The sequence below is a fragment of the Trichosurus vulpecula genome, chromosome 5 (assembly GCF_011100635.1).
Source record: "Trichosurus vulpecula isolate mTriVul1 chromosome 5, mTriVul1.pri, whole genome shotgun sequence".
NCBI lineage: Eukaryota > Metazoa > Chordata > Mammalia > Diprotodontia > Phalangeridae > Trichosurus > Trichosurus vulpecula.
Genome location: NC_050577.1, coordinates 40,297,053 through 40,309,508, shown reverse-complemented (window position 1 = coordinate 40,309,508; position 12,456 = coordinate 40,297,053). Strand labels below are relative to the sequence as shown.

The 12,456-nt window shown below is 40.1% G+C and overlaps 1 protein-coding gene across 1 annotated transcript in view; it reads right to left on the bottom strand.

The window, feature by feature from the left end:
• NEK11 (NIMA related kinase 11) overlaps window positions 1-12,456 on the bottom strand; it is a 268,164-nt gene that overhangs the window by 81,023 nt on the left and 174,685 nt on the right. Inside the window, exon 13 of the mRNA XM_036761946.1 lies at window positions 9,048-9,274. Within this exon, the coding sequence (XP_036617841.1) occupies window positions 9,048-9,274 (227 nt within the window). The remainder of the gene's footprint in view (window positions 1-9,047; window positions 9,275-12,456) is intronic.

The following is a 12,456-nucleotide window of genomic DNA, read 5'->3' as shown; positions in this document are numbered from 1 at the left end:
AGGTACCCAAGAAGAGCTGGGACTTAAACCCAATATACATTTTATGGGGATTAAAAATAAGACTCATTAGCATCATTCAGATCATCTTTACCACTTACAAAAGAAAGATGAGATGTGCAAGTTTAGAGACATTTCCATTCCAAATGCTGAAATGGACTATTTGTGCCCAACCCATGGTGAAGCCTTCTGAGCTCGTACTGGTCTGATTGGCCACAGCTGGAAAAATACTATCCCTTGACCCCAACACAGTGATGTATCTTGGTCCTCTTTGAGAATGCAGAACAACAATTAACCGCTTACATTTTAAAAATCAGTACTAAAATGACATTGCAACAATAAACATGTAACAATTTTGCTGGATAAACCTAAAAAAATCAGCCACCTTGACTGCTTTAGGACAAAATTATATATGCTCATGGAATACTAACATCTAAGAAATTAAAATATAAGATGAATATATTAACTACACACTGACCTGTTAAAACAATAAGAATGTAGCCTAGTGTTACATTTATTCAGTTGAGTTCAGTTACATTTATTCAGCCGAGTAATAGCACCCTCGCCTCAAACAAAAACCCCATTAAAATGGAAACTGCTCATCATTCCCTCAGTAATATGTTTTTTTTTATTCTGAAATCTTCACCGGTAACATTTTAATATCAATATTACAGGGGAATTCTGAATGCACTGCACATCCCACTGTTTTCCTCGTCAACTTGGTGCCAATGCAATTAGCACATTCGTGCTCCCTGGAAAAATACAATCTTTAAACCGTGAGGGACTTAGAAGCTTAGAAAAGTCATTGTTTAATTTTTTATAGGTTTATAGGGTTATAGCTATGGAGCTAGAAGAGAGCTTAAAGATTATATTCTTAGATCACAGATATAGAGCTAAAAAAAAAAAGAATGCGCCAAGGCCAAGGTCACCTTGAAAGAAAAGAATCTCAGACTCCTAGAAGAGACTTTAGAAATCAAGTACAGAGTTCTCTTACCCTTGTTTGTGTCATGGACCTGCTTTGGCAGTCTGGTGGCACCTACAGATTAGTACTCAGAATAATGGTTGTCATGAATAAAATAAAACACATAGGATTGCAAAAGAAAATTATTATATTAAAATACATCAATTATACTGAAGTACAGTCTGTAAACAGAAAGATTACAATCATGTGGGGCTTAGTGATGGGTCTAATAACTACAGTAATTTTAAATATAAATGATATTTTAAAAGATCTGCAACAACTGTAATGTGATATGAAAATATCTGTAATTTCTATTGGTGACAAAGTCACAGGCACTGCTAATGCTGGTGTGGGCTTTCTTCCCCTACATCCATAATGGATTTTTTGTTGTCATTCTGTCATTTCAGCCATGTCGGACTCTCCATGACCCCATCTGGGGTTTTCTTGGCAGGGATACTGGAGTGGTTTGTCATTTCCTTCTCCAGCTCATTTTACAGATGAGGAAACTGAGGCAAACATGGCAAAGTGACCTTCCCAGGGTCACATATCTGGTGAGTGTCTGAGGCTGGATATGAATTCAGGAAGAGGAATCTTCCTAACTCCAGGCCCAGGGCTCTAACCGCTGCACCACCCATTCGTAATGGAAGGAAATGCTAAATTTTTGTTAGAAGTTAATGAAAATAAAGATGTAATATTTTTCCCCATCCAAGTTTACAGACCCTCTGAAATCTGTTGGGTTAAAAATCTCTGATGTAGTCTAAAATCTTCTTATTTTAGAGATGAGGACACTAAGTGCCAGAGAAACTAAGCAGCTTGCTTAGACCATGGAGGTGCTAAGTTGTAGAACCAAGATTTAGACCCAAGTGCTCTGCCCACAAACACAGTGGCCTTCTTCTTCGACCACACGATTCAGGCAGAAGCTGACATACTAATGAGCTTAATGGACCAGATTTTCAAAAGCCCCTTCTTGATTATGCACTTGGTTTAGAGAAGAGATGTCAAATACAGGGTCCTCCCTAGTGCTGCTTGGACCAGATTAAAATATAATTGAGAAATATTTAACAAAATAAATAAAAATACAATAGAAAATGGATAATGTTATTATGTAGTTTTCTAGGTCAATATTGGAGAAGAAAATGGCAAACCACTCCAGTATCTTTGCTAAGAAAAACCCAAATGGGCTCAGGAAGAGTCAGACAAGACTGAAAACATCTCAACAACAACCAAAAGGGAGTCAACACATGGCCTTCAGGGATCCTTGTATGGTTGAGAGGCAAGTTCAATACAACTGGCTTAGAGAATACCATGATGAAAAGAGAGTTAAAAACTACATTCCCCTACTCAAATTCTGGCTCATTTCTAGGCAGAAGCTCACAATATGCAAGACAGGGAACCCAACATCCTGTGTTTAAATTCAGCATCTTACTTAGAAAATCAAAAAGCCTAGGAGGTTGGGAAAATGCATCTAGCCAAACTGAGAATAGGGTTCATCTTTTATATCTATTAATGACCTGTGGACATGGCAAAATGCTGTCTTTGATCTTTCATTGTATTCAAACACAAATGCAAAAATCTAAAGCTCACAAAACAGTGGAATCCAATAAGTATTCAGTCATACACTGGTGTTTGCTTCTAAAAAAAAAAAAGATTGAAACATCAACTACTACGCTTAAGCTGTTGATCCCTATTTTATCATCCTGAAATGAATTTTTTTTCCTTTTAAATTGTTTTTTATTGTAAAGGTAATTGCTATTAACAAAAACAAGCAAAACACATTTGCTACATAAGGGGTAAAACATTACATGAAGCCTTTAGCATTTCATAGCGTAGAGCCATATGAATTAACAACATTTTTTAAATGATTTTATCCTGTGTCCTTTCCGAAATAAAATTTCCACTCAAATTTGCTGTTCAAATATTTTTTAATGTTGTAAGGGGACCTGTGGCTTAATTAAATCTCCTCCTGAAGCTGTTTGTAGCTATCTGAAGTTGTTGCTAGTGGTAACCTACATCTAAGTAACTCAATAACTGCATTTTCTGTGAATTGAGCTAGAAATGAGTTCCCCCTGTGTGAGAGGTGGACACCACTGATTCATTTAAAGTGTTAACTGTAAAAACAAACAAATAAACAGAAAACAGAAACAGAGAGAAGCTCAGCCTTGAGGCCTTTACATCTCCCAGATGTAAAGATATTTTATGTCTTATCTTGTGTGTAGAAAGAAAAACAAAATCAAAGGACATGGAGTGAGGAGAGAGGCAAATAAACTTCTCGTCTCTCCCACTTCCTATCCCCATCCCTGGAAGCTTCTTCCTTCTGTTGGGAAAGGAAGAGTTTGAAAGAAATGTCTTTCGGATAGAAAGGCTAGCAGGCCTTTGCTGATGATTAAGTTTACCTACGGAGGATGGAGGGCAAACCTTTGGGTCAGGTTTTTCACATAATAAATAAGAAAACTTTTTTCTTTTCAAGATTAAATTCTGGGACAAAGGAGAAAAAACTGAAGTACTTTAAGGTTTGCAACATGATCTCACATATAATGTACATAATCTTAAACGAGATCTTCATCAGACTGGACAACAAAGGGTCTTCACCTCTTTTGTGTCATGGGCCTCTTTGGCGGTCAGTCTGGTGAAGCCCATTGTCCCCTTCTCAGAATAGTGCTTTTAAATAGATGATGTAAGACACATAGGATTAAAAAGGAAACTGGTTAAAATAATAAAAAAAAATAACTGGGGTTTGTATAGTTCTTTAAGGGTTGCAAAGTACCTTACAAATATTATCTCATTTTTTACCCTCATAACAACCCTGAGGGGTGGGTGATATCATTATCCCCGTTTTAAAGATAAGCAAACTCAGGCAAAGCGATTTGCCATGGTCACTCAGATACCAAGTGTCAGAAGGAGAATTTGAACCTCTAACTCCAGGCCCAGTGTTCTATCTCCTATATCACCCAACTGCTTCAATTGTATTGAAATACGGTTGTCAAGATCCTAAAAAAGTCGCTAACCCTAGGTTAAGAATCCCTGCTGCAAGCACTTTTTGTGGTGGCAAAGAATTGGAAATTGAGGGCATGTCCATCAATTGGCGAATGGCTAAACAAGTTGTGGTATATGAACGTAATGGAATACTGTTATGCTACAAGAAATAATGAGCAGGCAGATTTCAGAAAAATCTGGAAAGACTTATATGAACTGATGCTGAGTGAAGTGATCAGAACCAGGAGAACATTATACGCAGCAACAGCAGCATTGTGAGATGACTAACTTTGACAGACTTACCTCTTCTCAGCAATACAATGATCCAAGTCCATTCCAAAAGATTCGTGATGGAAAATGCCATCCGCATCTAGAGAAAGAACTGTGGAGCCAGAATGTAGATCGAAGCATACTCTTTTCACTTGTTTTTTGTTTTTTCTTTCTCTTTCTTTTCTTTGATTCTGATTCTTTTTTCACAACATGACTAATGTGGAAATGTTTAACACAATTGTACTTGTATAACCTGTATGCGATTACTTGCTGTCTTGGGGGAGGGTAGAGGGGAAGGAGAAGGGGCAAAATTTCAGAACTCAAAATTTTACAAAAATGAATGTTGAAAACTATCTTTTCATGTAATTGGAAATAATAATATTATGAAGTTAAAAAAGAACCCCTGCTGTAAAATATCCACCTCATAATGGGGGATGAATAATTTTTTTCAATAGGTCTGGAAGGGAATGATGTTCTCTGATAAATATACTGGCATAATGAAAAGCAGAATTACTGTAGAATGACAGAAATTTCCAAATGGAGAAGGAATACTGCAGTGTGATCTCACATCATGCCTCATGGCCCAAAAGATTCAGAAATAGGGCAGCTAGGTGGCACAGTGAGTAGAGCACGGGCCCTGGAGTCAGGAGGACCTGAGTTCAAATCTAACCTCAAACACTTGACACATTTACTAGCTGTGTGACCTTAGGCAAGTCTCTTAACCCCAATTGCCCTGCCTTCCCCCCTCCAAAACAAAAAAACAAACAAAAAGATTCAGAAATTTATCCAAGAGACAGAGATAAACATGCTTCAGTGGCATAGGAACTCCTCTGACTTAAACCTTTTGAAACATTCTGGGATACCACCCAGGCTAGACTTGGAAAACAGGACATCAAAGGTATGTTATAATATCCAGCATGATCATCTATGGCTTCATGATAAAGAATTTAAAAATATATGTCAATACCAAATTGTGATAAACAAGTGGCAGCTGCCAAAGAAGGAAATGTCACATATTCAGAGTTTTTTTGGAAATGTGAAAATTATAAGGTTTATTGTAGAAGTCAGTAAATGTAGTTATTTGCCCCAGTTAATATGCCCTGACAACCACTTGCCTGCAAAAATCCACCTAGTATTCCCTGCTCAATGCCCACCAGCTCTCCTCAGCATGGGCGCCATTGTTTATTTTCAAGAGTGTATCTCCACAGAGCATAGCCATCTACACTTCTATAATTGCAAACACCACTGGAAAGCTGCTGTGTGCATGCTAGCCCACCAAAGATCTAGTAGAAAAGGTCTATCTTAGTTAAACACCCACGAACTTCTGAAGGAGGGGCCTCCTTCATCCTTGCAAGAGTCATACTGCCCAGTGACTCACCCATCCTCAAGTGTAGGATCCAAGGTGACTGCTCTGAAAGACCAAACTCCAGGCACTGCGCTGCTTCTGACTCCCTTTTATCTAAACAAATGTTTCCAAAAGTTCTCCAATCCACAGAAACTGAAGCTGAAGATTAAGGTGACCTTATTCCATGGCTTTTCCTTCAGAAACACCTCTCCTGTTTTAATCCTGTGACTTGATTTCATGAGATGCCAAGGTCCTTGATTATTTGCATTCATAATTCATGAAAAAGATGTAAGTTGCTTTTTAGCACAGAACCATCTAACAACAAAGAATGGACCAGGGCTCCCCTTGAACTTGGAGTCTTTCCTTTCAAGGTACATGGATGATCAATCACTATGGAAAAAGAGGTTTTATGTATATGCAGAGAAAAGAAACCAGAGATGGACGCATCTTTGCTAAACTGGGCTGTAGCCAAGTGCCACCAGCCTTTCCTAATACCACACATCCTTGCCTTTGAATTATGAGTCATTGAGACTGTCAATCTGTCCAGAGTTCACTGTCAATATCTTGTTTGCTCTCTATTATGAAAAGCTAACTGCAGCTGCTTTTCATTAATGACCAGGTAGCAGCATTCTTTAGGGTGGGCAGAGGGGGAGAGGAGGCCCTGGCCTGGACTGTGCTGGGTTTTTTTTAATCTATGTTTTAGCAATAGAATCCTTGGCATTCTGGATGGTGGTTTGAAAGCTTAAAGAATGAGAAGGAAAGCCAGAGCAAAGCTGATGAAGCCACATCCTAATATAACTGTGAGAGCATGCTGCAATAGATTTTTTTAGGAGCTGAAATGGTTTTGGTTATTTCCATTTGCTACGATCCATTCAGCTCCAGGAGTCTGGAGAGTCTGCTCAGGTCCTAATCAATCTTTCCTCCAACATTTCACTTATTCCTGATTAACTGGTTATTGCTTTATACAATCTCAGGCCAGTGGCTGAAATGAAAAATGATTGGAATAACTGAAATAAGAGGGTTATTTCTCCTAAGAATGTGGGAGAAAAGTTTCCTTTTCCAAAAGGAATCCCTTAATATACAACATTTGAGCTTTTTTGTGTCCTTTCATTTTTGTCTTTGGGTCCCTAGTGCCTGGCACATAGTAGGTGCTTCAACAATGTTGGTTGAATTGAATTGAACTATGCTAATTTCTCTTCCTTATTAAAAACCAAACTGAAAAATCTATTCTTTGGGAGGGGGTCTGTACTTGTACTTTGGGTGGGGGGACAATTCAAACCAGCAGTTGTTCTCTAACTTAAAGGTTCCCTAGAGCACAGCTAGGAAGTATCAGAGATGAGACCTGAACCCAGGTATTCTGATTCCAAGCATATGCCTTTTTCTCCACTAGACCATGCTGGGTTTCCCTAAAACCTAATCCTGCAGCTAATTCCCACGGTCAACTGTATCCTGTTCCACATATGTAAAATTTGGAAGGGGGGTGTCATACTAATAGTAATTAGAAAATATGTACACTTACTGGCCACAAAACCCTTCACTTCTGTTCTGTCTTTCATCTCCCACAAACCTCACGCTCTCTCTATATTGAATCATCACAAACTAGGTTAGAGGGACCAGGAGGTTATGATACTGTGCTTGAAATAATGATGCAAAAATAGACAGGTGGAGTCTGTGATCTCCATAGCCTAAGAAACTATGAACAATTTTTGCATTAAATCCTGAAAGGTCATTTGTGTCTTTTAGTGCAGTGTCTGCTAGTAATTGGACTTCTGCCTTGTCACAACAATAATTATCCATCCATCCTCCTAATGCCTTTGAATGCATTATCTGTGAAAGGAGAGCCAGAGTGGGCAGCGCTTCCAGGGATGCTCGGATGACAGGGGTTGAAAATGAGATGATGTCTGGAGAACCTGTGTAAACTGTAAAAATGCTACGCAAATATAAGTCCCCATTATTAACTGAAGAGAGATCAGGCTGATTCATGCTCCCGAGAGAGGGCTAACTTACGGGGAGAAATGGAAAGTGTCTCCCCACAGTTCCCACATAACTGACTGAAAGTCAGTCAACATGGTCCAGTATATGAGAAGGCCTCCTGCTCTCCCCCCAAGCTCAGAATGCCTTCCTGCTACCCCTACTTCGTCTCTCCCTGAGACCCTTACCAGAGTCTCGGTCAGTCCCATCCCCATAGGAAATGTCTGTGTTGTTTTGCTCTTCCATGTTGTATACTACTCCAGTAATTTGCTATATTTGTCTAGTTCCTCCCCATGTATTAGGAGACAGTGATGGCTTAATGTCATTGCCCCTGGCAGTTCATAGTGGGTCACAAAGAATACTTATAAGTCAGTCCCAGTGAATATCTGGTCACTGGACCCAGATGGCTCTGGAGGAGAACGGGAGGCTGGTGACCTCGCACAGCCCACCCTCACTCAAATCCAAGTCAACCGCAAGTCATGTCATCATTTCCCTGCCGTCATAGTCCTCTTCGAGAACGAAGGACAAACTCAACAACACGATGACAACAGTAAGTCAGTCCCAATGATTTTTTTGGTGGGGAGAAGGCACTATTATCCAATGAAACTTTATTTTTCCATTGAGTGAAAAAAGGGGGATGGTTTCCAAATATACTCATAATGCAATATCAATTCTGATTTTAAAAAGTAGTTTAGATTTAGTATTTATTTTTAATAGGGATCAAAGGTGCCCACTGCGGTTGGAAATATAAGGTATTTATGGTAGACCAAAGCCCAAGGACAAGAAGGGGATATATTGGGGCAGCTGGTTCTTATATGCCCCTCAAGTGGCATACTCTTAGGGCTCGATCTATCACCACCTCCCAGACCTTTTCCCCCAGGATACCCCTGAGTGTCTGTTTTGGCGGACTAGCCCAGTGTGCGGTGGGGAAGGGGCTGGGAAAAAATGGGTGGATTATCACTCAGCACCTACCCCAGATAGAATCATTGTTAGGCAGCTAGGCATGTTGGACTTGGAGTCAGGAAGACTTAGTTATCTCATCTGTAAAATGGACATTAAAATAGCACCCACCCCCAGGGTTGTGGTTGGATCAAATGAGATCATCTGTGTAAAGTGCTCTGACAAACTTACGTGTTACATAAATATAATATATTAAATATAAATATTTTCTAATTACTATTAGTATGACTGCCCTCTTCCCAATTTTACTTATGTGGGCTAGGATACAGTTGACTGTGGGAATTAGCTGCAGGATTAGATCCAGAGCTCTACCACTGGGCTGCCTTTAACGGGACCCCCCATGGGAAGCTGGACCAGAGCAGTGAGAGAGAGAAAGGAAAAAACCAACTGGAAGGTTATTGCAGTAGTCCAGGGAAGAGACAAGGAGGGAGTTTCATCTCACTTTGGATGGACTCTTGTAAATTACACCCCCCCCCCATGCCCAGGGCTACTCCATCTTTAGTCTCTTGGGAGACTAATGGAATAAGTGGAGATTTTGACCATTCCAGTCCTTCCGAGGACAACGCATACCTGATGACTGGTCCTGAAAGTGCTCTCTGCTACTTCCTCCTCCGCCTCCTCCTCCGCCTCCTCCTCTTCCACCTCATCTTCCTCCTCTTCCTCCACCATCTCCTCCTCCTTCTCCACTTCCTCCTCTTCTATCACCTCTTCTATCGGATCCTCCTCACTTGCTTCAGAACAGGAATCAAAGACACCCACATAATACTCTTCAGCTTCCAGGGGATCTTCTGGGATCTCTGAAATGAGACACGGTCACAAAACAGCTGGTTAGAGTTATAGTTACAGGGAGGAAGATGGCAGTTTCCCCAGAGATGTGGGATCTCCCATCACATCAGTGGTGCCTTGTGAGAGCATGAAGTCTGGTCGCTTACAAATACAATCAAGACAAGAATGGGGGGAACGTGTGTCAAAGCGGAGAGTCAGCAAGAATGGAGGAAGTGCCATTCTCAGCTTCCTTTTGAAACTCCAGGCGAGAAAGCCATGAAACAGTGATGTCACTACTGCTGAAGAGGGTTTCTGTCAGAAATCGGGTAGGGAATATTGGCAGTGAGGGGGTCCAATGGATGGAGCGCTGGGTCTGGAGTCAGGAAGATCTGAGTTCAAATCCAGTCTCAGGAACTTACTAGCTGTGTGACCCTGGGCAAAAGACTTCACCACTGTCTGCCTCAGTTTCTTCATCTGTAAAACGGGATAATAACAGCACCTGCCTCCCAGAGCTATTCTGAGGCTCAAATAACACTTTAAAGTACTATAAATAAATTAATGAATAAGCCTTAAAGTATGATATAAAAGGTTCAAGTCTTAAAGTTCTATATATACCTAGTTACTACTGTTATTATTATTAGGGCAGTTAGGTGGCACATTGGATAGAGTGCTGCACCTGGAGTCAGGAAGAATCATCTTCCTGTGTCCAAATCCAGCCTCAGACACTTACTAGCTGTGTGACCCGGGGCAAGTCACTTCACCCTGCTTGCCTCAGTTTCCTCATCTGTAAAATGAGCTGGAGAAGGACATGGCAGACCAGTCCAGTGTGTTTGCCAAGAAAACCCCAAAATGAGGTCATGAAATGGGACCAAACAACTGTTATTATTAATAAAATGCATACTCACATCAAGAACCATGCAAGGGGATAATGTCCTACGTGAGCAAAATAACCTTCCACATTACCAAGAGCCCATCCTGGGCTTATACAGCATACCCAGTTAACAAGGCCACTGTTGCAACACACACCCAATGGCTGGTTCTGTACAGGTTCCCTTGTACTTCCTCTTCCAAGGGAGAAAGCAAAGGAAATGCAATCCCCTCCAGTTCTGTTTATCAAAATGTTTTCTTGGCCTGTGTGCAATCACTTGTTGCATTAATGTTCACTTTTCCCATCAAGGGGAAAATGTTCTTTGATAAATAGCTTTAATTTCCTCTTCCCCTACAGTGAGCCTCATAACTGATGCATCAGGGCAGCGCTCTGGAATTCCCACACATTTAGTAGGCAATGACGGAGTGTGTTTACGAAGAAATCCAATAATGACTGCCTCAGAGACTGCATCCCCAACGTTCCAGATGAGCGCTGCACGGAGAGAACGGAGATCATGTAGGATACTAGTACTAGGGAAAGGATTTTCATTTAGCCCTTCTTCAGTTAAGCCCCAATCACCATCCCTTCGGCTGTGATATAAAAATACCAATTAAAAATCCTTATAATCATAATTATTATACTTACTTTGTAATACTGAATTATTATACTACATTATATATAATTAATATGGCTATTTTAAGAAGACCTATATGTTATTACTAAATTTATTATGTTAATGACAAGTCGCATCATTTATCATTAATATGACAATTATAGGAAGGAATCATGGGATACCACAGTCTATAAAGAATTTAAGTTGTAGGTTTCCTGAAGGGCAGGGAAGAAATATACGGCGGCCTACAATTGTGTTCAGCATATTATCCAAGAATTGCACATTAGAAGCGGCATAAAAGTAATGAGAAGGATGTATGACCAGAAAAGAGATGGTCTGTCCAGTCTTGCAGCAAGAGAGCAAGTTAACAGATGGGCAGTCTACATACTAGGCTCATAAAGCTTTTTCTTCCAAGTAGCTTGGAGATTATGAGTCCTGTCTGGGATGGAGACATCTATTAAAAATGTCCTAAGTTTTTATGGATCAGTATCACATCTAGGAAGTTGTGGACAATAGTTTAGTCCGTGCTAATGGTCTGGGTTCTAGTATAGTTCAGTTTATTGGTTGAGCTCTCCAGAGGTCTGTATTTGTAGCACTGGAATTTGTCTTACGTCTGTCTATAAAAGTTAGGGAACTTCTGATGTATAATTCCAGACACCAAGCCTTATGAGGTGGACAGTAAGTGCATCCTCTCTACTATTTCCTAGCATGATCTACATTGATCACTAAATCCAGTCTCCTTAAAAAAAATAACCTTCTGTAGTTTCTGGTGTCAATGACCTAGCTCTGAATTGCCATCATAAACTTCTATTTCCTCAAATAAATCCACATCAGTCACATGTTCAATATTTCTTTATCAAAATGTTGTTGGTCTAGTTCATATGGATGTCACCCATGAAGGATCTTTCAATCTCATTCTTGGGACTGAATCTTAATGCTTCAGAGGCTCCATCCAAAGGTAAGCCAGTTTCAGTGATATTGGACAAAACCAACATGGGCATATTTACACCCACGACATGACTCTCCACCACCATTCAGGTATGCCCATTATCAGCTTCTACTATTTCTTGTTGAACTGATATCTCCTCATTCCAGAAGCACTTCTGTAGGTATTTTACCTGTCTGCCATGTTCCCTAATGTGTATTCATCATTTTCCTTTGCTTGGGCTGACTTAGGCAGGTGGGTCCTATATTTTGCTAATACTGTGCAGGTTTTGTTAGGGCACTTTGGAAATCAGTTCTGACCCATTCGAACAATTCCAAAAGGATACGATAATACTGCAGAGGTGTTAACTGCTTAAATATGCTTTTCCCATTAGGTTTTAATTTCAGGATGCCAATAAGTCTCTTAACATTCAGCTACAGCATCCTCATTAATATCTTTATGCTGTGTCTTGCTTGAAGTAGACCGAGTTATTTATGTCTAGCTTTCATCCACTGATTCAATGTGATCTATAGATTCAGGCCCCAAACCTTCTGCCTCTATCTTTCCTTAGCAAACATTAAGAATTTTACACTTATCAGGTCCAAATGACAACTTGCTATCAGTGGGGAAAGATTCCATGTGATGAAGGACTTGGTGAACGTGTGGCCGTTGTTGTTTTTGTTATTTTATTTAAGGTGGAAAAATATTAGAAAGGTATTTTGGTCAAGATCATTCTGCACCATTCCTGTGCTCTGGTATGTTTACGGTATATCTGTATGATTTCCAAAGAGCTTTTGGCACATTTTCC